The sequence below is a fragment of the Lichenostomus cassidix genome, chromosome W, assembly GCF_008360975.1.
Source record: "Lichenostomus cassidix isolate B80296 chromosome W, HeHo_3.0, whole genome shotgun sequence".
Classification (NCBI taxonomy): Eukaryota; Metazoa; Chordata; class Aves; order Passeriformes; family Meliphagidae; genus Lichenostomus; species Lichenostomus cassidix.
In genome coordinates this window covers 21,671,747-21,698,288 of record NC_139510.1, presented here as the reverse complement: position 1 = coordinate 21,698,288, position 26,542 = coordinate 21,671,747, and the positions used below count along the sequence as shown (strand labels likewise).

At 42.8% G+C, this 26,542-nt stretch overlaps 1 protein-coding gene across 1 annotated transcript in view; it reads left to right on the top strand.

Annotated features, from left to right (window-relative positions):
* The window catches only part of LOC146425684 (zinc finger SWIM domain-containing protein 6-like), a 275,081-nt gene extending 252,445 nt beyond the window's left edge, over positions 1-22,636 (top strand). The window contains exons 13-14 of the mRNA XM_085041575.1: positions 18,662-18,743; positions 20,017-22,636. Coding sequence (XP_084897701.1) covers positions 18,662-18,743; positions 20,017-20,879 — 945 coding nt within the window. The 3' untranslated portion in view covers positions 20,880-22,636. The remainder of the gene's footprint in view (positions 1-18,661; positions 18,744-20,016) is intronic.
* Positions 22,637-26,542: the final 3,906 nt, after the last annotated feature.

Here is a 26,542-nt window from a genome sequence, read left to right as displayed (position 1 = left end):
AGTTGAGTGGTTATAGTTTTTGTGAAGGTGTGTGGTAGAAAAATCCATTCTAATAGCCAGAGATCATGTTCATCCCATTGACCCATGTGAGCATAGGGTTAAAAAGACTGCAAAATTAGGAACAGCTGCAAAGGCAAATTCGGGTTCTGACGTGTGGCCAAGGATTTATTGATTTTGTCACTTACATGTGTCAAAGCCTCTCGGGCAGTTTTTGTTAACTGCCTAGGGGAGGAAATATCTGGGTCCCCTTTTAAGAACTGAAACAAAGGGTATAATTCCTCTGTGGTGATTCTCAGGAAAGGGTGAACCCAATTAAGAGTACCCAGTAACTTTTGCAAGTCATTCAATGTGAGTATGTCAGTTTTTAGTTACTGGCTATAGGGTGACTGTTGTTTCTAGCAATTTAAAGCCCAAGTAATTTCAAGGAGGTTCTGTTTGTATTTTTTCTGTGGCTACACATAAGCCTCTGCTGGCAAGTGTTATTTTTAAAGTAGCAAGACAGTCTTTCAATAGTGAAGAACTGTCAGAAGCGATTAAAATATCGTCCATGTAGTGATACAGCAAAACAGATGGTTATTTTTGCCATAATGGTTGTATTGCTGAGACAATGACAAATATAAGTAGTTGTATAATTCTTTGGGGTTGGATTTTATATCCTTAATCCTTGGTAATATGTAACAAGCAGTCTTTATGCAATTTTTGGGATCTTGTTCCACTTTGCCCCATGCTTCCCGACTGCTAGCAAAGGCTAACCTGTTCTATAGCTGGCGATGAATTAGCTCTTTGTTGAATACACCCATGGTTTGTTCGGTCGAGCTATGCCACTGGAAGCTGGATTACTTCAGCCGTTATGAAGTCCCTGTTCCGGTGCCATCTGTAGCATACGGAATGAGAATCACTCACTGTATGTGACATGAATTCTGCCTTTATTACAAAGCCATACAGTATATATACTTTTCAGCGTGAGAAGTTATCTCTTAGTTGTTTTATCAGCCTTTCACAATTCCTTAATACATCTTGTCAGGTTTGACAGCTTGCTTATTCTTCCCAGGAGAGAAAAGGAAGTCTGCTTATCTGCTTTAAATCCTGTGCTGATCAATACTTTTCTGCATCTGATTCTTCCGATTCTCGTGGGATTTTGGGGGCCTCTTCCTCTGTAACTCCACAGCGGTTTTTGCCTTAAAATTTCCTAACATATCAGAGACATCATGAGCAATTTGCACAGCTTTTTTAAGTGCCATCATTACCATCAGAGCTGTAGCTTCTATTATTAGGGCAGAGATAATACAAGCTATTAGCCATCTGATAAGAAATGGGAGGATTTGTCGCTGTTGAGCAGCTAGCAGAGTAAGGAAGTCAGTTCTCAGTGACAAGAAGGAAAAGGCCTTTATTGTTTTGATTTCATCATATATATAGAGTTTTCAAAAGTCATCCAGATTGGTCAGTCAAAAACCTCCCCCTAGGCCTGATTGGCCAGGTCTGCACCATCCAAGTCTTGGGACACTGTTTTTAATAACATCCAAACCTTATCTTTATTTATAAAACACAAAAGGATTTCTCATGGGAAAGACCTGTGCTAGCCACAGCGATCAACAACATGAGCCCAATATACCTGTTCTGCAGTCACCAAAGGCATGATAAAACGAAAACAGAATAAACTTCTTACAGTACTGTTGCTGGCTACTATTGCTAGGTAGGCCAGGAAGGTGTTCTCCGGGATTGGTGCCACTCCTACACCATGCAATCAGGACTTCAGCTCTTTCCTGCAGTTGCTTCAGCATCCCCCATGTTATATCCGGGTTCATCCACTTGCTGCTGGCTGGTGTCATGCGGTGCCACTTTGTTGCTATTGAGACTCTCTTCAGCTAGGAGTATGGGGTTGTTGGACTGGTCTTTCCAGCTCATGGTACAGTTTTACCATACGAGCAGGTAACCACTTCAGACCTGTTTGCAATAGAGCATATGCATACTGTCTCTCCCAGGTTAGCAAATCAGCTGGGCCTTGCCATTGCACACCCAGTTGTGGTTCCTTATATAAAACTTTTGGAAATTGGTTCTGCCCACACGAACCTTCAGAGCAGTGTGGTTCTGCTGGGTATCGAGATTGTTGATCTACATTCAAAAATTTTAGTATAAATATTGCATTATCTAATTGTTCTTGAGGAGCCATATTCCCCCTTTTTTGTTTTAATAACATGCACTTGAGGGTCAAATGACATTGTTCTATCATGGCTTGGCCCTGGGGATTATATGGGATCCCTGTAACATGCTTCACACCCCGTTGGTGAAGGAATTCCTGAGTATTTTTAGAGTTATAACCTGGGCTGTTGTCAGTTTTTAGTCTTTGGCAGACCCATAATAGCAAAGCAGCAAGCCCAATGTCTATGGATATCTTTACCTTTTTCCCCTCTGTGAGCAGAAGCACATATTAGGCTAGAAAATGTATCAATGATAACATGAACAAACCTCAAATGACCAAAAGAATGTATGTGAGTAACATCAGTCTGCCATAACTCATTAGGCTGTAGGCCTCAGGGATTAATTCTCTGAGCGGGAGGATGTGAGGGCAATTTCTGACAGTCTGAGTAAGCATGCACAATATCTCTTTCCTGAGACAAAGGAATATAAAAACTGTTTACTCAACCCTGCTCTGTTCTGCTGAAAAAATGAATGAGATTAGTGGGCATAATCCAATTGTAATGTAGCTGCAGTTAAGCTTTCTGCCTTGGCGTTCCCCTCTGCTATAGGACCAGGTAAATTTGTGCGACTCCATATATAAATGACAAAAAGAGGATGTTTTCAGTTCTCAATTAGTGACTTCAATTGAACAAAAAGCTCAAACAATATCTTATGGCTAATTTCCTTTATAAAAGCACCATGTATTCTCATTATGACATTAACAACATATTCAGAATCACTAATTATATTGACTGCTTCTTGTTTAAAAATCGTTAAGGCTAACACCACTGCATGAAGTTCAACCTGTTGAGTGGAAGCACCTGTTTGATTTATTGCATATTTCCATTCACGATTGTTTTGCCATGTAACGACTGCCATTCCTGTGTTTCCTGATCCATCCATAAAAGCATTACGTGCACCAGGAATAGGGCTACAGAACACAATAGTTTGTAGTGTTAAAGGCAAGTGAACAACATTTTGCCACAGTTTGTCTGAAGGTAAAGAGAAGGAAATCTGTCCTACCAAATCTGCCAATGCTATATGAAAAATATCTGAATTTTGTAACAAATACTCATAGTTGTCAACAGACAGCGGTAAACTAATAACCTCTGGATCATATCTCGTCAATTGCACAATGCAGGTTCTGCCCTTCTTCATTAAATACACATAGAGCTCTATCAGGGTAGTGATAGTTTTCCTAGTTGTATTTGGTAAAAAAATTTGTTCTAAGTAGATCATCCTGTCTCCCTACAATTGCCCTATTAAAGCTGTGGGATAAGGTGCAGTAGGGAATAAAAACAAGTGAACTGGTAAAGCTGGTACAATTCTGTCTGCTTTTGCAGTGGAGATTTGTGAGCTAATTATATCTAATTCTTAAATAGCTTCTTCAGATAATGCTCATGGAAAAGATAAATCAGGGTATCCTTTCAAGTGAGCAAATAAATGTTTTAACTAATGAGTGGCTAAACCTAGCATGGGTCTTACCCAGTTAATTGCTCCTAACAGCTTTTGTAAATGTTTTGACATCAGGCTTTAAAGGTAATTTCTGTGGTTTCACATTTTGTTCAGTCAGTATCCATCCTAAATGCTGCCAAGGAGGGGTTCTCTGATTTTTTTCAGGGGCAATTTGTAGCCTGTGCTGAGTAAGATTAAGAATATGATTCCGAATAGTATCTTGCAAATATGAATCATCCTGTGCACAAACTAGAATGTCATCCATATAATGATAAATTATGCTGAGGATATTGAGCCCGCACAGGCGCCAGGGCATTGGCCACAAAAAGTTGACAAATAGTAAGGCTATTTATCATCCCCTGAGGAAGCACTGTCCAATGATATCAACACATGGGTTCAGCATTATTAACTGAAGGGTCAGAAAAAGCAAAATGCTCCTGATCCTCAGTGTGCAGTTAGTAAAAAAGCAGTCTTTTAGATAAATAACAATCAAGTTGCAATCCCTGGGCAGTAAAGTAGGGTTTGGGGTACCTGACTGCAGGGCATTCATGGGTTTTATGACTGCATTGATGGGCTGTAAATCATGCAATAAATGCCATTTTCCTGATTTCTTTGGGATCACAAAAATAGGTGTATTTCAGGGACTAGTAGAAGGAACTATGTGTCCTGTCTGTAATTGTTCTTGTACTATTTGGTTTGCCTTAATTAGCTTATCCCCTTTCTGAGCCACTGATCTATGTAAACAACTGGGGTGATCTGTTGGCATGTCAGGAGTCTCAGCCATCCTCTAAGTGCTTTGCTGGACTGGTGCCAACATGCTCAGCTCTTTGAACAACTGGGCTATGTACAGTAAACATAATTTTTACCCTATGGTTTCAATTTTGATGTTACCAAGTTCACCTCCTATTTGTAGGCTTGTGACTCCAATGATGTTATCAGTCTGCATGCAAAAGAAAAATCTTTAATTCTGGGACAGCCTCAGAAAACAATGTGGTTCCTGTAAAAGATAGTCCTCCAATTTTAAGTCATATAGTGGGGTTTTCCTTTCAGAGATTTGGGTTGAAAATTATTGTAACCTGCAACCTCAGAAAAGAGACAAAGTATACAAAATATGGGCTTTCCAGGAATTGCTACCACAGGAATTTCACCTAAGTTAGTGAAAGTTTTACTGTTGCTTTCAACACAGATGTCATTTCATTTGGTTCTCCTGCCCAACTTTTTTATTATTATTATTATTATTGTTTTTTTATTATTATTATTATTTCTCCTTTTTTATTCTGCTGGAATGCTTTTTCCTTGTGAAAACTGGAAATAAATTTAAAATACAAGTCAGTTTCATTAGTTAAAAACGTTATTTGAGAAAACATTCACGGATTGATCTGGGAAGCCCTGGAGATTTGAGGGGCGTAAGGCACGCCTCCCAGGCGGAGGATCTGGTCCGCGGCTATGCGCCATCGCTGTGCTGAGCGGCCAAGCCTCGGGGCCACACCACCGCTGTGTTCTGCAGCTGTGTGAAGCAGCGTGAGGATGAAGCGGGCGGGGGCAGGCCACACTGGGCCCCCTGCCCGTGCTGGGGCTGCTGCTGCCGCTGGGTGCCCTGACGGGGTTCTGGATGGTGCTGCTGCGGCTGCGGGGGGAGGGGGGCGGGGCGGACACCGAGGGCTGCAACCGACCAAGGATACAAAGAGCAGGGAAGCGGCGGCACTGCCACAGCCGCCCCCACCCGCCAGGCAGCTCCCGGGGCGATGGGGCCGGCGTTAATACAGTCTTTCACGGGAAAAGCAAAAGATGTTACAGCACCCTGCAATAATGCTTCCTTTTTACAGCGCTCCAGTGCCATAAACACTTGCGATTGTGGAGCATTGCCAGGGAGAGACGGGTCCTTTTCTGAGACTGGGGAGCGGAGGGGCGGGGGGGAATACATAAGGTGCAAATGGTTCTTCGCTAAGTACCGGAGGGGGAGTATCAAAAGGTTCTAAAGGTTGTTTTAAGGGAAGATACAGGTCTGGCTCCTTTTCAGGATTAACAGGAGATGACGGTAACACATCCCCATCAGGTTCATTACCAATATCATTTTCATCACCCTCTGCCTCAGCTAGTTGCAGGGGCTCTAAAACACTCATGAGAAATCTCCACATTATTATTACCAAATCAGGAATCTGAACCCCTAAGTCTTTATGTCTTCGTAAATGCTCCCCCACAAGTTGCCATACCTTAACATCAAAGATTCCCTCATTTGGAAACTCATTACAGTGCTCTTTAACCAGTAATAAAAATTGCTCTAATTGCTTGTCAGCGATTTTATGTCCTGCTATGCAGACAATCTGTTCTAACACTTAAGTAGAGTCAATCTCCTGGGAAACCCCCCGTCCCATGATATTAGACTACACTGATGCTTACAATGCTTCTAAAAAATGAGACGCAGACATCGCAGTATAGGGAAAAGGGTATTACCTTGGTTTAATAGGATCCCAGGTGCACCTTCGTCAAAGGTGGTACCACAACGAAAAGAGAGCCCCGGGTACAACACGTATACAATTTTATGGACCTCATCAATTAGCATACTTATCTAAAATTCCCCAATAAGAAACCTAACAAATGAAGTAATTGCCCCCTTATTCTAATTACCTCCACCCCCTAAAGGCTACAACTTAGTTTACAAAAACATGTTCCAGAGATGAGGCTCCGTTCAAGGTTGGTGCCTCATGTTCTTCATATTGTGGGGATGTTTCGTCTTCCCCAAAGAATTCTGAACTAGGCTATAGTACAAGAGTTATAAACATGTTGATTCGCCCCAATCGAGCCCAGAGACACTTCAGAGACCAAGTCAGAGAAGTGGGTATTTGCTTTATTCGATGCACCAGGTGTGGGGGAATTGTTTCCACCAAACACACACCTCAGTACCCTCAAAGACACAGTGTTATAGGTAAAATTCATGAATATTAATTACATTCCCCAGGATAGGAGTGGTTACACAAATCATTTCTCGGAAGTCATTAATATTATTAGCATGTGCACCATGCATGCTCTGTATGTCCTGGTGGTCTTTGGAGACCCCCAAAGCCCCCTCCAGGGTGAAGGTCCTTCATGGGATGATTTAGCGGTTTCTGTGCTGGTTTCAAATGCATGCTTTAGCTGATAAGCCATCAGGCCAGAGCTGTTACCTACAATTTGAATTTGAATTAGAGTTCAGCCTTCAGCCCTGGACAGGCGCTGTGCTGGTGAAAGGGGGCAAAAGCTCAAAGAAACAAAGATGGTTGAAGTGCAAATAGATTTGGGTTTTTTCTATTTGACCACTTCTTTCTCAATGTGGGCTGAGATATAGGGAGTAAAAAGTACAGGAATAGGAAAGGATATAAAGTATATAAAAAGGGTATAAAAGTATAATGAAAAAAGAACAAAAGGCAAAGAACAAAAGAACATCAGGCATCATTTCTCCCCTTTTTAGAGACTAACAAGCCTTTACCTTGTCTAGTCTCTAAACTACACTACCTACAACATCGGTTTACACAACTAGTTATGGCAAAAATAATAACTACAATTGCAATTATTATAAATGTCTCCTTCACCCAGGCCCAGTCTGGCAACCATGAAGTGAGGGCATGGAAGATCTGGTCAAATTTCAAGGTGTAATTTTTTGAACCCACTTCATGTAGAATTTGAGTTCTCTTCCAAATTTCTTCCAAATCCTCTCTGATTCTCCCATCTTGGTCCACAAAGGAACAACAGCTGCCGTTAATAATATCACATACCCCTTCATGAGCGCCGAGCAAGAATTTGAGAGCTATCCTGTACTGCGTCATTGCCCTTGACAGGCCATGGACTTCCTCTTGCAAAGCTATAATTGCATCAGCAGTATGTTTTTCAATATTTTCAATAACACTCAAGATATTCACGATTGCCCTTTCCAGTTCAACTATTCTATAAGAGGGAAGAAGGGCTCTCACTATACTATGGAAAACTGTGGGACGTTCAATGAGGGTGAGGCGCGGGATTGACTCCACAACTCAGATAGTTATGAAGTAGGTATGTGTTTATTCCAGCTGGGGTGGATGGGGGGTAGCCCCTCCAAAAGCATGCACACCGTCAGCAGCACTTCACTTGGTTTATATTAGGTTACAGGTTACATATGCATAAAGTTAGACAAAGCCCCTATACATATTCATTACCTATCCCCACTTCCTATTATGATGAGTTCAAAGTTCATTTAAATATGCTCGCGCAAGCGCATTGTCTCAGATTAATTATGGGCAAGGGTCCCAAATGATTAATGAGGCGAAATCGGTAGTCTTCTGCCGAGAAACGGAGGTTTGACAATCCAATATGGGTTTACTACAAGCTTCCGTTTATTGATCTGCAGTATACAGTTTTATAGTGTAGTTAACTAGATCATGCATATTCTGTAATCGTACAATATTATTGGTTATATACTTCCACGCCCTAAGTTTGGCTACTTGCCTTAAACATAGATACATGTTATCTATAATGCCTGATTTCTGCATTCTTGTTAGCAATTACTGCATTCTCGACGGCTCCCACAACCTCTATGTTGCATCAGGTCATGGTGACCTAGATCGCTGATTGGACACAGGTCTCTAATTAATTGTTGGCTGAATATGGCTATTGTTAAGAAGCAGCTTGTCTAAGTGTTAAGAAACAGCTTATTTAAGTCTGTATGTTCTTTTTCTATTAGCTAATTCCCCACAGTCTTCCTCACGATGAACTCTTCACCCTGTTCCCTTGCGCATGCTCCCTTGGTTCTTGGTCCAAGTCCAAGCCTGAGAACCAACTTGTACCAGTTCTGGGGTCTGAGGGCAGGATGTTCGGTCACACTTAGTAGTTTTTCTCAATTATTTGGCTCTCTTCTCTTTATCCTCCCCGATACTAGGTAGGCACAAAATCATGAAGCGAATAATAAATTGTCTTCAGCAGGCAAATCTTAATAAATCATTATCCAATCTCTGGCCTTCTAAATCAGTTCAAAATTTATTATTATTATTATCCAGCTTCTAGTTCTCTTTAATTAATAATTTCTATTTTACCCTAAATCAAGGGGATTAAGAGTTCTTTTTCCCCTCCTACGTCATTCTTTAATTTGGTCAAATATTGTTATATTTGGGATTACAGCCCTGAGGGCACAGGCTTGATCTTTATCTACAGGTAGAATTTTCCAGGCCTTATCATTACATATCCAATACACTCCCGTCCCAAAAGGCAGAGCCAATCTCCATCCCAGCAACTTCTATTTTGTTACAGATCTTGGGTTAAGTATTTCTCTGAAGTTGGTCTTATGACAATATGGTGGAAGAATGGCCTTTCCTGTAGCATTCATGAGCATGCAGCGAACTGTATAGTTCCCACGTTCCATCAGGCCGCTCAGGGGTATAGGAGGCAGCAAGGTGGTGTTGAGCCCGATTTGTTGCCACCTTTCTGTATGTTCCTCTTCCATTGCAATACCAATCAATGACCATTTTCCCTTCCCATTTAGAGGTGGTAACTGGGTACAGATCCAGCAATTGCTCATATTAAGAGCTCTGGATACATTTTGCATCACAGTATTGTGCAACTCCTGGGCTGAGCCCTGAGTCATGGTTACCAGTTGGAAAAACAACATACGTGTAAAGAACAATTTAACCATTATCTTGGTTTGCATCAGTTTCTGTCTTCTCGGTGGTCTCAGGAGCAGAAGCTTTCTTCACTCTGGAATAGTGGATCCATGGTTCTTTCCCAGCAACCTTGACAGCAGTGAGGGTGGTCAGCAAGACTTGGAATGGTCCCTTCCACTTGGGTTGCAAGGGGTCACTGTCCCACCACTTGATGTAGACCCAGTCTCCAGGCTGAAACGGGTGGGCAGGGATGTCCAATCCTATAGGCTTGGACAGGACAACGAATTTCTGGAGCTTCTGCAAAGTGGAACTCAAAGCCATTAAGTATTTCTGTAAATCAATTTTTCCCCTCATGTGAATTTCTCACGGAATGTGTGGAACTTGATATGGTCTGCTGTTGGAAAACGCAGTTTTCCAGCAAAACTTATGCTAACTGAACACACCTGAGCAGGGCCTCAGCATACTCAGACCTTAATTAGAATCCTAACAAGCTACAGTGGCTTGTTTTTCTGAGAATGTTCTGTGAGAAGAATGTCATGGGAAAGAATAGGGAGTCAGAAGTGTTATGAGAAAGAATAAGGGAGTCACCAGGAGGATCCCTGAATGTGTGAGAACAAACTGCAGATACGTGTGTAACTATAATTAGTAACATCTGTAACAGTATATAAGTTTCTCGTTTTGGTGAAATAAAATGGAGCTTGCTTATATCTCACATTGAGACTGCCGTGAGTTCCCTCTCGTCGTTATGTCAGTCTGCCATATAGAATTTCATAGGGACTTATGTCAGCCTTGGTTGTATGCGGATTCTCAGTAAGGCTATAGGCTGCGGCAGCGCAGTCTCGCAATTCTCGAGCGGCCACCCCACGCCGCACTGTGGGGGGGCTGCCCGGGGCCAAAACATGCCAGGCAGGCATGTGGGTGCGGCAGGCAGTGGAGCTGCTGGGGACGCAAGTTGCTGTGGAGGTGTGGCGATAAAAGAAGTGCAGGATCACCATATGAGATTTCCAGGGAATTTATTAAGGTCCACAGTTGAGGGTCCGGGGATGGCGAAGAGGGACGGAGAGGCGAGGGAGGATGAAGGGTGCTGGAAACCCAAGATGGCGAACCCCGAGCAAGGCTTTCACAGAGGGTTATCAGGAGAGGGAAGAAGGGCGTAGTTAACTCAGAAGAGCCAACCAGGGAAAGCCAGAGGGGAGCAGCTAAGGAGGGAAGAAGGGTACACCAATAAGCTTACAGCATGGGATGGCACAGACTCCAGCCAGAGAGAAATCTCTGGAACACAATCAATATACAAAAATCCCATTAGCACACTGCAACAATAGGCAAAGCCTGAACCCATGTCATAGATGTTTCTTGACAGATCTTACCAATCTGGGCCTTGAGGGTTCCATTCATACGTTCAACCTTGCCACTTGCTTGGGGCCTGTATGGTGTGTGCAGGTCCCAAGTAAGTCCCAGAATCTTGCTAACTTCTCCGACCACTGTTGCAACAAAATGTGGTCTCCTATCTGATGACATTCCCAAGGGAACCCCAAATCTCAGAATTATATGATTGAGTAAGGCTTTTACTGCCTCTTTTGCTGCATTGGTGTGACAGGGATAAGCTTCAGGCCATTCACTGAATGTATCAACCAATACCAATACATATTTGTATCCTTCCCTCCGTGGCATTTCAGCAAAATCTATTTGCCAGTAATCTCCTGGGAGATGCTCTGCCTTGGTCACTCCTAACACTACTCTTTTGGTTGCGTCAGGGTTGTTTTTGCAACAGGTTTCACACTTGCTTGTTACAGACTGCACGATATCAGTCATTCCTCTCCCTATCACTACTTTCTTTAGATGTTTTAAAAGGTTTTCTGTTCTCCAGTGTGTACCCTCATGTTCCTTCTGTGCTATTTCTCGAAGGATCAGGGGTGGGACTACAACCTGGCCTATGGGTGTAACAGCCCACCCACTCTCCTTAATTTCATCCTTAAGAAATTTAATTAACTTTTGGTCACTCTGGTCATATTTTGGAGCAAACCCTGTCAGATCTACCTCTTTCTGTGGCACTACTGCAAAAATGCCTTTTTCTGCTATCCCTCTTGCCATTTCATCAGCAAAGCGATTTCTCACTTCAGGAGTTGTCTTCCCTTTTTGATGACTTTTGCAGTGCATGACAGCTACTTCTGTAGGTTTCCAGATGCTCTGCAGGAGGGCTAGGATTTGTTTTGCATGTTTAATGCCATTACCTTGAGCAGTCAGCAGGCCACGTCCCTTGCTCAGTTCTAGAGCTCTGGTCAGTGCGATCAGTTCAGCTTTCTGTGATGATACATCTGAAGGCAAGGCCTTTGCCTCAATTACTTAATCTATGGTGGTCACTGCTTAGCCTGTCATACGCTTACTGTTCCGTATGAAACTGCTCCCATCAGTAAAAAGTTCCCAATCTGGATTTTTCAGAGGTGCATCTTTCAGGTCTGGTCTACTGGAGTAGGTCTCTTCTATTGTCTGCAAACAATCATGCTCAGGCACCTTATCAAGCAATGTGAATGACAGAAACATTGCAGGGTTTACAACAGATGTTGTTTTTAGAGTGACATCATCCTGTTCCAACAACACAGCCTGGTACTTAAGCATTCTGCTAGGGGATAACCAGTGTCCCCCCTCTTGCTCCAGCACAAAAATCACAGCGTGGGGTACATACACGATGATGTGTTGCCCAAAGGTGAATTTCCGAGCCTCCTGTATTAGGATGACAGTTGCTGCCACGGCTTTCAGACACCCTGGCCACCCTTGGCTAACATTGTCTAGCTGTTTTGAAAAATAGGCCACAGCTCTTCGCTGATCCCCAAGGTATTGTGCTAGTACCCCTAAAGCTACATTCTGCCGCTCATATGTAAAAAGTTCGAAGGGCTTTGTTAAATCTGGCAGCCCTAAAGCTGGAGCAGACATTAAGGAATGTTTTAATTGTTTAAAGGCAGCTTCCGCTTTCTCTTTCCAGTTGATGGTTCCCTTTTCAGCTGTCTTAAGGGTTTCATATAGAGGCTTTACTAGTATTCCATACTTTGCCACCCAAAGTCGACACCAACCTACCATACCGAGGAAAGCTTGCATCTCTCTCACCGTGTGGGGCTCTGGAAGCCGACAGATAGCTTCTTTCCGTTCTCTGCTAAGTTGTCGATGACCACGGAAAATTTCCAGCCCCAGGTATACTACTGTTTCTTTGGCAACCTGTGCCTTTTCTTTTGAGACTCGGTATCCGCCCATGCTCAAAAAATTCAAAAGACTTACAGTGAGTTTGATGCAGTCATATAGTGTTTCTGCTGCGATCAGGATGTCATCAACATATTGAAGGATTTCTCCTTTTGATTCTTGTTTTTTCCAGTCCTCCAGTTCCTTTGATAGCTGATGTCCAAATATTGTTGGGCTGTTCTTGAACCCTTGGGGTAGTACTGTCCAGGTGAGTTGAGTCTTTCTTCCTGTCTCAGGATTTTCCCACTCAAAAGCAAAGAGTTCTTGGCTATCTTTGTGGATTGGAATAGAGAAAAAGGCATCTTTGAGATCTAGGACTGTGAACCACCCTAATTCATTTGTCAGTGTGGTCAGAAAAGTGTAGGGATTTGGCACAACTGAATGTATGTCCTCTGTAATTTTGTTGATTGCCCTCAAATCCTGCACTAGCCTGTAACTCTTACCATCAGCCTTCTTTACTGGCAGGATGGGTGTGTTGTATTTGGACTCACATTCCACTAGCAACCCGAATTTGAGAAATTTCTCAATTACAGATGCTAGTCCCTTACGACTTTCTAATTTCAGAGGGTATTGTTTTTGCCTTACCAGTGTTGCTCCTGCTTTGAGTGCAATACTCACAGGTTCAGCTCTTTTGGATCTCCCGGGAAAATCACTGGCCCATACTATTGGAATAACTGCATCCTCAACTTCTTTAGGAATTTCTCCACAACATTCCTGGATGAGGATAGTAGCTGCTTCAACAAATTTAGATTCAGGAATTATAACTTTCACTCCCTCCTCCTTGGAAAATTTAATTTCTGCTTCCAATTTTTTCAATAAATCTCTGCCCAACAATGGTTTTGGAGAATTTGGCATATATAAAAATTGATGAGTCACCCAATTTTTTCTTAGTTTAAATCTTAAAGGTTGAAAGAAAGGCTTTGTTTCACTTACTCCTGTGGCACCAATTACATCTACAGTATTTTGACTCAGTTTTCCCTTTAAAGTATTTAACACAGAATATGTTGCCCCCATATCAACCAAAAATTCAACATCGTCTTTCCCCAGCTTAATTATAACCGAAGGCTCCGCTGGGGTGGATAATGCCTTCTGTCCCCGTCAATTCCCATCCACAGCTAACTGAGAAGATGGGAGCGTCTCCTTTGCCCGCATTGGACACTCGTTCTTCCAGTGTCCCTTCTTCTTGCAGTTGGCACACTGGTCTTCAGCTAGAGGAGGGTGAGGCAGACCCTTTTTTTGTTTACCAACTGACTTCCCCTGACCCTGTTTCTTCTTGTAGTGGGGTTTATTTCCCTTATCTTCTGTATTCTTATCTGTTGAATCCCTATTTTGATATAGTTTCCAGGCCGCATTCAACAACTTATTTATATCATACTCATCCAATTTTTGCAGCTTTTTCCTTATATCAGGTGTAGATTGGCCTACAAATATGTAGGCTAAATGAGATTGCTGCAGCGGGGAATCCAAGTCTAAATTTGTGTATTTCCGTGCAGCCTCTTTGAGCCTGTTCAGGAAATCTGTGGGGGTCTCATTTAGACCTTGCCTAATTTCATATATTTTGGCCCAATTTATTGCTTTAGGAATAGCACATTTTAGTCCAATTACTATCCACTTTTGATGCTGTTTTAATCTGGCCATTTTCTCTGGCACATTAGGATCCAACCCTGGATCCATCCATCAAAGGAAAAATATTACCAACAGGTCCTTGAATGGTGCCAGCTGTAATTTGAGTCTCTACAGCATTTACAGCAGCCTTGATGACCATCTCCTTTGCTGTACTATCTAGTACTTCATCCAGCATTACATTTAGATCACTCCAATCTGGGTTTTGTGCCTTGATAGCTAATTCAAACCGCATGGCCACTTTCTCTGGGTTTTCCCTGTATGTCCCGACTGACTCTTTCAATTGTCGGAGTTCTCCGAGGGAGAAGGGAGTTTTGATATAAACCACTCCTTGATTCCTGACAGCCTGCCTTAGAGGTACTTCTAGGACAGGTTCTTCCTTCCTTGATTCATCTTTCTTAGATCTAGTACGTTTCGCGACCGGACTGGTAGCCCCGATAGCCTCTCAGGCTATTTTCCCCCTCTTCTTCCCAGTAGGCCCGCTGGCTGCCAAGACTGCAGCCTCAGCCTCGGTTTCCTCTTCCTCCTCGGAGCTATCTGCACTGGATTCATCTGACTCACGCTTAATCTGGGTTTTTTCTCCCTCAGCCCTGCCGCTAGTTGAGCGGTGAAGCGGGTGCCGCCCACCTCTCCCCCCTTCCCCAGTCTGGGAGGGGCCAGTGGCAGACGTGCTTCCTTCTCTGTCTCGATCCGCCCCGGCTCCGCCCTTGCCTCTGCCCCTGTCTCCGCCTTTGCCTCCACCCCTGCCTCCTCCTTCAGTGCGGCAAGCGGGTGGAGATTGATCCACTCCTGCTCCACTCCTGCCTCCGCCCTTGCCTCCGCCCCTGCTTCCACCCCTGCTCCCATCCTCAGTGCGGCGGGCGGGCGGGGATCACTCCGCCCCTGCTCCGCCCTCATCCTCATCATCAGAGCAATCTGGGGAGGGCGGCAGAGGAGGGGGAGGGGGCCATGCCTCCTCTGTCCCTTGCGCTGTATCAAGAAGGTGAAAGGGGGGCGCGGACGGCCGCAATGGCAGAGGGGGAGGGGGCACTGGCCAGCTTCCCCCTCCAGGCCCGGCTGGCCCCTGTTGCGGCTGGGGATGTGATACTCCCCCGCATAAAGCGGGTGATACCAAATCCGTGTCTGTCATATTTATCTCCTCATCCCTTGTTGGAGGCTGTTTTTGTCTATCTTTTTTCTTTCCCATTTTTTGTAAAGCCATCTCAAAGCGGTTCTTTTCCATTTGTTTGTATGCCTCTTTTCGATTTAGAAATATAGAAAACAATTCTGCATATCTTAACTCATTAAACCTTCCCTGAACTTGAAGTTCTACGAGTAGCTTTGTAATAAGTTCATTATCCAGACTGCCTAAACGGGGCTATTTCCTTCCTCCCTCTAGTTTCAACACAGGCCACACCCACAGCGAAAGCCTAGTTAGTTCTCCAGTGTACAGGGAGGTGATTTCCCTGTTAGCAGGTGCCAGTTTTTTAAGATTAAACCCAGCGGGGAATCATGCGGGATTTTTGGGTTGTTAGATAATACACCACCCATATTTTGCTTGTAGACGGAAATAAACAGTAGGAAAAAGTTCCTAACCTAGAGACCGGTGCGAAAAATGAACCCACGGTTTCCACGCCCGGCAGAATAAAGAAAACAAGCTTGAAAGACCACGGGCACACAGCTTAGAAACCGTGGCGAGATTTGAACTACCACCCTTCGGTAGTTGAACCCACACCCCAACCCGTGGGCCACAGCTCTCTTTGAGCTACGACCCCCCGTGAGCCACTACATGGCTCGCTGTGAGTAATAACGAAGAGCATCCCCTTCTCCTCACAGCCTCCCTGCGGGAGCGGAGTAGGTTGTGAAAACCCCTCCTTTATGGCCCCTCTGGCCACACTCCCACCCTTGGAGATCTCCCCCAGATACTAGCTAGCAATAAAACCGTAAAAAACCCTTTTGATTTTACCTCTTCTGTTGTGTTTCTGTGGTAGGTTTTTTGGAAACTCCCCGGTTTTCGCAATCTCGGACAACTGCTTCCCTCCTGTAGTGCCGGCAAGGGGGGGGTACAGCGGGGTGTTTCTCGGTCCAAAATCGGAACTCGGGGTCCCCTCGTCTCCTGCCTGGCTCACCAGAACTAATGCCTAAAATGCTTCTAAAAAATGAGACGCGGACACCACAGTATAGGGAAAAGGGTATTACCTTGGTTTAATAGGATCCCAGGTGCACCTTCGTCAAAGGTGGTACCACAACGAAAAGAGAGCCCCGGGTACAACACGTATACAATTTTATGGACCTCATCAATTAGCATACTTATCTAAAATTCCCCAATAAGAAACCTAACAAATGAAGTAATTGCCCCCTTATTCTAATTACCTCCACCCCCTAAAGGCTACAACTTAGTTTACAAAAACATGTTCCAGAGATGAGGCTCCGTTCAAGGTTGGTGCCTCATGTTCTTCATATTGTGGGGATGTTTCGTCTTCCCCAAAGAATTCTGAACTAGGCTATAGTACAAGAGTTATAAACATGTGGGCTAAGATATAGGGAGTAAAAAGTACAGGAATAGGAAAGGATATAAAGTATATAAAAAGGGTATAAAAGTATAATGAAAAAAGACAAAAAACCTATCAGGCATCAACAGAATCCTGTGGTTCTTTGTCCAGTGAATACCACTGTCCTAATTTTATATGATGTGCTAGCAACTTTCCCCCCTGTCGGATTGTGGTTCACCGAAAAGTTCCCCGATGTTGGTATCACGTCTTTGATCTATTCGCACGTCATCAGTATCACGTCTTTGATATGCTCGCATGTCGGGGCTCACCAAATGTTGGTAATGACATCAAATGCAAAGAAAAATCTAAATGTAAGAAATAATCTAAATATAAAAAAATCAAAATGTCAATATCAAAATATTGGCAATGGGAAACACATTGATGCAGTGTTATAGTTTTGAGCTCTGCTCTAGGTGTTGTTTTTCTCTTCTTGTCTGTCTCTTTCCCATGCAAGCTCCCTTTTATTTTAATTTTGTTACAGATAAACAACTGTTTTCTGATTGGTCCTCAGGGGCTCTGCTAATTTTGTAACACACAAAACATGTATCAAGCATTCCATGCATGTGATTTTTTTCAATCACACTAAGTCACACACTCATACAGTGGTCTTCCACCAAAGTAATTTTTTCATGGCATCCTCAGCAAACACACAAATTAGCAGAGCCTGTAGGTTTAACATTCTTTTGTTCTAATCTTGGTTTGGATGCCAGGTGTCTGGCACCATTCCCACACTTCACAATACACCTCTTGATGCAGAGGGCAACCCCTCCGCCTCTCCTTCCTCTCCTGTCTCTTCTGAACAGCCTGGAGCCTTTGATAGTCACACTCCAGTCATGGGATTCATCCCACCAAGTTTCAGTAATGGCAACAAGGTCATAACTTTCTAGCAGCACAGTGGCTTCCAACTCCTGTTTGTTGCCCATGCTTCATACATTGGTGTAAAGGCACCTCAGCTGGGCTGTTGGCCATGTATCCTTCCTAGAGGAACATCCCTTAATTCCTTTGGGATATTTCCCTGGTGTTTCCCTGTTGGCTTCTGTTACTTCAGGAGTCTCTGGCTCATCTCCGTAAGACTGCAAGTGTGCTCAAGTGTGGTCATCACATTTCAGAGTCACTGCCAGAGGACCCTCACTTGCACTCCATCCCTCTAACCTTGGCCTTTCATCCCACAACTTCCTAGGTACAAGCCTGATGTTGTCCCCCTCTCCCCTCACTTCTAGTTTATAGCCCTGCCAATGAGCCCCACTAGTTCCTGAGCAAAGATTCTCCTCCCTCGCTGAGAAAGGTGAGTTCCATCTGATGCCAGCATGCCCAGTGCTGCATAGGTCAAAACCCCCAAAATTATGGTGGTGGCACCAGCTGCGCAGTCACATATTAATAGACTGGGCCTATCTGTTTCTTCCAGTGTTGCTGCCTTCAACTGGAAGTATAGAGGGGAATATAACTTGTGCCCCAGAATATTTGGCTATATCTGGAAGTGTGTATATGTGTATATATATATATATCTTTGCAGCATAAGTAGCAGTCAAATCACAGTACACTCTGACTCCTGTCTGTATTGTTGAAGTCAATGACCAAAAAATGCAGATGGGGGAAAAATTTGATTGGTTAGATTGCCCAACAGGAGTTGACATGTTTCCACTTTAAAGATTTATATAAATAGAGGGATGAGACAAAGGATAATTTGTTTTGAATAATTGACAATTGATTGGGCTTTGTTGTTGGTTGGGGGCAGGAGGGCTTTTTTGTGGGGTGGTGGGGTTTTTGCTTTTTTCTTCTCCCCAAATAAAACAGAGCTTCTCCTCTAGCCTAGAAGGACCTGCAGTTGGAATTACTCTCTGTATGCTCTTCTAAGATAGCTGAGTAGTATTTATCAAGTCTTTTGATATATCAGCTAAAAAGAGGTAATAGAGCGGAGAAGGCAAGAGGCTGCCATTTTGTAACCTCAGGGCGTTTGAGTAACTTAAATCCCCGATTGTTGGTATATTGTCTTGGTTTTACAATAGGATTAATTTGTACTTTGTGTTGTTTTAATAGGCGATGCGGATGACACTGTCAACATTGAATTGGCGACGACGGGAAATGGTGAGGTGGTTGGTAACATGTGCAACAGAAATAGGTATGTTCTGAAATGCATCTCAAGGGCTCCTGCCTTTTTGTCAGCTAATCTTAGAGGGCTTGATCTTGTTTGTCAAAACTCAGGCTCTGCAAATATCTCCCACCTTCTGTTCCTCTTTAAAATCTCTTTTTAAGAAGACAATCATTATATCAATGATGAGTGGGTTTTTTGAGTGTGTAATAGATTAGGTACAGGCCAAGCGAGACAATAGTTGATTAATGCAGTGTAACTTCATTCCCCTTCAAGGTAGGGGTGTCCATAACCCAGATTTCCCCTTCTTTCCTCCATGTTTGGTTTGGGGTTGAGGCTGCAGCAGAGAAAATGGTAGTGGTTATGGGATGTTACACTATGCTACAACTTTGCTTGCTCTGAAGAGTGAGGCTCCAAAAGACTGGTGAGACCACTGTCTTGTCAGCTGTGGGGAAGATGAACCAGAAAACAGGTGAATGAAATGCTGAGGTTGCCTCCCACTGTGTGGCAGATAAGATCTCATGAAGGGGTTCTCATTGCTTGTTGTTTGTTTTCTTGGTTTCATTTTTTTAAGCCCCTTTGGAAATCCAAGCTTAGAGTGTAATGCTTCTTTGTTACGTGGCTATGATGCTGTGCAGGCCTCTCATCTGCACTGGAAAGCAAACCAAACACTAACACAACCCAAGCCTTTCTACGATATTGCTCAGAGTATTTCCCTAATAAGAATCTTTATGTTCAAATGCATATTAATTTGATACAAGATGTATCTGAAAAGCCTGTTGGGAGAGGGTAGGGGTTAGGATTTTTTAATTTTATTTCTTTTAAAGTTGTGCTTAGTATTAAATGCCATGGTGTTCTATTAAATGAGACATTTGGCATGCTTTCATATTATTTTGTGCATGCGCTGTACCTTGAGATGCACATTAAGAAGTTAAAATTGCCTTTTAAGTGTTTGGTGTGAGGGCTGCTTTTGAGTGATGTGATAAGACCAAATGAGCCAGAACTTGTTATCCAAATTGTCTTAGATAACAAGTAAAACAGCTCAGTTGTCCCACTGGGAGATAAAAGCTTATTTTGCAGGCTTTTTTCTTATCTACATTTCAGTGATTGCTATGGAGTGTACACAGTTAGCCTTTGTTTTAATGTCCTTTTGCAGACATGTTATCTGGTTTAGCTTTTCTTGCTGAAGCTGGTCTCCTTCAATGTACTGGCAACCTCTTAGACTTTGAATATAATCTTTTGCTGAACATCTGTATCTGCTAGGTTTTGTCAGTTGTACATAATCCTTTCTTTCTCTCCCCAGGTGTTTATGCACTGGATAGTATAATGCAAAACTGGTTTACACTTTTCACTCCAACAGAAGCCACTAGTATTGTTGCTACAACAGTGATGTCCAACAGCACCATTGTCCATCTGCATCTGGACTGTCATCAGCAGGAGAAGCTAGCTAGCAATGCTAGAACACTTGCTCTACAGTGTGCCATGAAGGATCCTCAAAACTGTGCCCTCTCTGCACTGACTCTATGTGAAAAGGATCACATAGCTTTTGAGACCGCTTACCAAATCGTTCTAGATGCTGCTACAACCAGCATGAGCTACTCGCAGCTTTTTACTATAGCACGATACATGGAGCACCGTGGTTACCCCATGCGGGCTTACAAGCTGGCCACTTTGGCCATAACACATCTCAACCTGAGTTACAATCAGGACACACACCCTGCCATTAATGATGTTCTCTGGGCATGTGTGCTCAGCCACTCCCTTGGGAAAAATGAGCTAGCAGCTGTAATACCTCTGGTGGTCAAAAGTGTCAAGTGTGCAACAGTACTGTCAGATATTTTGCGCAGGTGTACTTTGACCACTCCTGGCATAGTGGGACTCCATGGAAAGAGGAATTCTGGTAAGCTCATGTCACTGGACAAAGCCCCTTTAAGACAACTCTTGGATGCCACAATTGGAGCCTACATTAATACAACTCATTCACGTCTCACTCACATCAGCCCTCGACACTATAGTGAGTTTATAGAGTTCCTTAGCAAGGCCCGAGAGACCTTCTTAATGGCTCATGATGGACACATCCAGTTTACACAGTTTATTGATAACCTAAAACAAATCTACAAAGGCAAAAAGAAACTGATGATGTTGGTTCGTGAGCGGTTTGGTTGATGAAAATGAGCGAAGGGAGGAGGTGGTTTGTTTTTACTTGAGCCTGCCTTTGTATCCTTTTGAACTTAAAGAAACAAAGCCACACCGGTATTATATGTGTATAGTTATACTGAGTTTGAAAACTAAACTGTCACGTTGTGGAAGTTTGTGTGCTTCATTTCTTTTTCCTTTTTTCTGTTTCATGTGAGAGAGAGGTTAAAAAAAGGTTTGGTTTACACTGAGTATATGTTGTCAAGTGGCAAAAGCCCACATCACTCTCCTGTTCTTTCTGTATATTTTCACAGCCTCAAAAACAAAAGATATATTGCAATGGCTTTAAAAAAACAAAACACCTCCATCCTGTGATAAGTACCTCGAATGGATTCAGCTTTACTCCTTTGTAACTCATTGTTATATTTCAATATATTTAAACAAACCAACAAATAAAATACTAGTAGTTAAAAGGCTGACCATGTGGCTTTGCAGTGCTGTTCATCCAGAAGCATGACACACAATGCTTGTGCATATGGAAACTTAGTGACTGTCAACATACATTCTCAGGGATTTATCAAAATAAATTTTTTAAAGTATGAGAGCATTTATTGTACTGTATATATATTATAGTTTATGTCTGAATATTGAAAAAATTTAACATTAATTTATAAAAAAAATCAAATCTATGTAATGCAAAATACTTGAAGCTGCAGTAGCTTGGTTTTAAAGAAAAACTGTCTGAAGGACTAAAGTGCGCCTTGCTTCAGGGTTGGCTCAGGTGGTGAACTATATGCTGGGCACCTATTCAGAGCCATCTTTTGGATTGCATGGTTGGAATGATACCTACTGGGGGAAGTTCATGTGTATGTGCATGTATATGTATATGTATACGTATATGTATATGTATATATGCATGTATATGTGTGTATATATATGTATGTATATATATGTATACACACATGAACACATGCTTGTAACAGGCACTATAGTAAAGAGGGACAACAAAAAATACACAGCCAGAGCAGCAAGCCTTAGCATTAAGAATACAGTATGCCAGAATTGGGGTTTGTGCCTCCTAGCCTAGGAAACTTTAAAAAAAATAATTTTTGACACAAAATGCAAAATGATTGACTCGATACATAACGCCTTTGCAGTGAGTTAATAATAAGGTAACCTTTGTGCACAAATATATATATATATATAATATATATTCTGCATAGGTATTTTGACTTTGTGCAGGACAGAAAGTTGTGTAGGTATGACTGTTCTACTTTTCCGTTTGGTTTTCTAATATATTTTATTTTCTCTAGAATTACTCAAACAAAAGCAGCCTTCTATCTTGCCTTGTCTTAATGCTTTAAATTAACCAAACTGGAGATCTAACTACCAAACCGTTCATTATATTATTAAATACCAACTTTGATTACAGTATCTTGTCTTTGCTTTAGCTGATGGTTCTGTATCCTTGTGCTTTTTAAAACAGTTTTTGTTTTGGTGCAAAAGTTGTCCAGTGTCTCTTGTTCCCTTCATTAGAGAACATGCTAGAGGTATGTTTGTAGGTATTTTTGTTTAGAAAAACTATTTCATGCTCTCCATTTTATTTATTATAATAGGTAAAAAGGTTGTACTTCATTACCCATGTAAACATGCTCATGAAGTTGAAATTAAGATTTGATACAATGATATCAATTTATTTATGTACCTAAATCATTGTTTTATAAACTTGTTATTGATAACAATTTTTTTTGTTTTGTTTTGATTAAAATTAGTTTTTTGAAAGTTGATTCTGCCTCCTTTATGGTGTCTGTTGCTGGAGTTAAATTATATATGGATAGCTCATAGATCTTAAAAGCCCAGCTTGCAACTTTGGTGCATTATGGTGATAAGAAATATGACCAAGAAAGAAATATTTTGTTCCTCAAAAATCTGCTGAGGAACAGTAGTGTTCACAATTGCAACAGCTCCTTTGCTCATGGAGCACACTTGGTGTGTCAGAGGCACCAAATGCTGCCTGCAATTGAAGATGTGTGGTCTATACAATGAACCATAAGCCTTGACATATTGTGTGGTGGGATGGAAGAGTGTGTGGGAGCATGTTTCTGCTCAGTGGATTATTTGGGTGACCATGAAAGTTGAGATGTGCTGCAGATATATACAAGGACAGTTCTTGCTGTTCTTTGGCTTTTCTAAAGCATTTTGTGTATTCTGAACTGTGCAACTCACTCCACCCAGCATGGAGTTCTTGTTCACCAACTAACAGCCAACATTTCTACATTTTTGGAGTCTTTCCTCTGTAAGATTTGTGTAAGTTTTCCAGCCCTCAGTGAATCGTGATACAGAATGGTTGAAAATTGAAGAGGAGTGTTCTGCTTTACCAAGATCTTTATCATCTTAGGTATGTTATATGATGTCATATTTGACTACATGATCAGGACACCTTCACTTTTTTTTTTAGTATCTTCAGCTGAAAACAGAATTAGCATGCAGCAAGCAACTATCCGAGGTGCCAATGTACCCATGAATTCTGACAGTGAGACTTGTGTCACTGGAAGATTAATGAGGAAAAGGCCTGAATCTTTGTACAACTTGTCATGTAAAATGAGTCTTTACCAAGCCTTGCTAACAGCTGAGTTGTCCTGACCTGGTAGTACTAACATTCTGTAGCTTCTGTAACTTCTATCCCTTCCAAGTATTGAATTCTCATGGTGTTTGCTTCATTACCTTCTCCTAGATTAATTTTCTCCTTCAGACAATAAGGAATGAGAAGGATGCTCCATTCTGTAATAGGATTTGTGGGGGTGTTGGGGTTTTTTTGCCTTTTACAAATAATTCAGTATTATGGATATTGTGGATTATATAGATTGCAAAACTGAAGTCTATTTGAAGACAAAGGCTTTACAATGAAATGTGATCTTAATGGTTGCCACCTGCTTTTGACAAGCACAATGGCTTATTCTTCTTTCAGAAGTGATCAAAGTTTATTTGACTTGTTTTCATGACTGATTGAAATCTCTTTATGTCCTCAGCGGTGCTGTGCAGTGCAGTTCACACCATGTTAAAAGCTCTCATGGACCAACAGATGATTGCCCCGTGTCTCTAACAAGCATGTTGAGATATGTACTGCTCTTTTTTGTGGAGGTAGGAAGAGCCCAGGAAAGACATTCCATTAAAAAAAAAGGTCTGAGAACTCTTTTAGCAAAAACTGATTAAATATTTCTAAAAATGCAGATTTGAATTAATTTTGAAGCAGAAGGAAGCCTAGTCAAAATACGTCTCAAATATGGTATCTTCTTTTCAGAGCCCTATATTTGAGATATGCAACTGAACACCTCTACTATAATTGCAAAATGTTATAGTGCTTTTCAACAGTCCTTTAAATGAGAACTTTTTCAAAATCCAAGATTGCAAGTGAAGGGAACTGAGCATGATTCTTCCATATCATAGGCTGCTATTGAAACTTCATTCCTTTGGTGAGTTGAATGAAATCCTGAAAGATGTTATATTACTTCTGTATTATGAGACTGCCCAAGAAACTGACTTGTACTCATAACTTCATTTTCAGATTTCCTTTTGTCTCAGTTTGAAAGACAGGTGTCTGCCAAGGAAGGCAGGAACCTCCCTTGGAATAAAGAATATGACACCCCTTCCCTCCGAATTATTATAACTTTGAAATCAAGGGGCTTTCAGGCAAAGATATGGGAAAAGGAATAACAGTCCTTTACTGATGGGGTTCGCAACCCCCTAACTCAGTTCGGGACCGGGTTGGCTGCCGTTTTGGAGCCCCGGCAGCGCAGCTCACACTCGAGGGGAGGCGGGGTGGTCGGGAAAAGGCAGAGCTCTCGGGGGAGCAGCACAATCCGGAAATCAGGAGCGGAGGCAAGAGACGCAGGCAGTCGAGTTGGCGGTCCAGGAGGTTTATTAAAACGGTAAGGGGAGATGGAGGAGGGACGGGACGGGACTGGATCAGCGACCCGAAAGTGGGGTTCTGCGTCATGTGGCAGCTTATAAAATGGGGAAAAAAGGGAGGGGGGAGACCAAAAGGGCCAATGGGGTACACAAAACTCTGGATTGACAATAACTTAATCTTATGAGGGAATAAGGGGGAGAGGGTACAGAACTTTGAATTTTCCAGTCAGAGAACACGGCATTGGCAAACAAAGACGAACTTTCTAGAATTAATCTTTATATGTAATGTGGGAGGGGAGACGAGCTGGGCCAATAGCGTCTCACTTCCAGGCTCCCTGGGAGCACTCTTTTTAGTTACCCTGACTGTAGGGCTATTTTACTCCCACGACTCATCCCGTGGGGCCCTGCCACTGTGCAATGGGCTAGAGACGCTCAGATGAGCCAGGGCCACAGCAACATCTCCCCCTTTTTTGTTTGAAAGAAGAGAGAGGAGGTATTTAACAAATAAAGCTTTAAAAAAGGCTAAGCTGATAATAATCAAGAAAATGCTTAAAAGAACCCATGAGATTGATTTGGCAACTGAGGCTGCCCATCTTGAGAATCCCCAGCCTTGGAAGAGGCTGCCCCACCAAGTCTCTGTCTCTGTTTTCAGTCTGCCCAGCTGGGACTCGATTGCTCGGATCTTCGAGGAAATGCTTTGGCTATGGGTGGTAAAATTGAAGCAACACATTCCCTCGAAGTCCTCACAACCGTGCCCATGGGCGAGCAAGAGAAAATCAATAGCGGCTCTATTCTGCAAAGTTGCGTGTTTTATGGCCTCCTCATCCTCCAAGAGCTGGCTTAGGGCAGTCGAGGTGAGCCTTGCGCGTTTTCCAAGCCAGCATTCCAGTTTGTTAATGTCATCCAAGGCTTTAATGATTGCGACCCATGGGACCAGGATCGACGCAGCAATTCGCTTTGACTTGGGCCAGGTCACAATTGTATATTACATTTGTCGTCTAATTCGATTACATTTCTTTTTGGGCGTGCTGATTTGACCGAATTCTTCCAATTTAGGAGCTGAGCCTTGTCTGGCGTGAAAGTCACGAGCTTCCCTAGGGTGCATGGCCCTCCTTGGAGGCGAGCTGGGATTCCTGCCCAGGCTCTATTGCCACAAATGAAAAAGATTCCAGCCGGTAGCGTCTTGGGGTGAGTGGTGGATCGTGACACTTTGGGTGCGGTAAAATTGCACCAGGAGGATGCTTTATATTTTTTATCAACCTGAATGTGAAAGAAGGGTAGTGGTTGCAATTCTACGCCTTCTTCATCCTCCTCAGCCCCTTCCACAGTTTCAGGGCTGTAGTGTTGCCAGCTGGCAAAATTGACACAAAATGGTGCCTGAGTGGACCCTAATAGATCTAATTCTTGGGGCTCCACGTCACTAGATGGAAGTTGACCCACCCATTCATCCCAAGAGGACACCGGGTCTGGATAACTGTGGTATGTTCTTGCAAATGGGAACTCGCCCTTTTACAGGGGAATCCCAATGAGGCAAGTTGCCATTGGGTTCTCTGCTCGGTCCATTGCTAGGCAAAGTCCATCCTGCTTTAGGGTTTTCGCCAGGGTGGTCCAAACATTCATCCTCGGCTGTGGGACGATGAAGCTGCAGGACAGCGCAAGGACAACAACGAGACAGGTGAAGCGAAGGATGTCACTGTGGGGATTCATCCTTGCTGGGGCACTCGATGCTATCGCAAACCTTTAAAGTAAAGCACAAAGATCAGTAAACTACAGAACATAAGGTT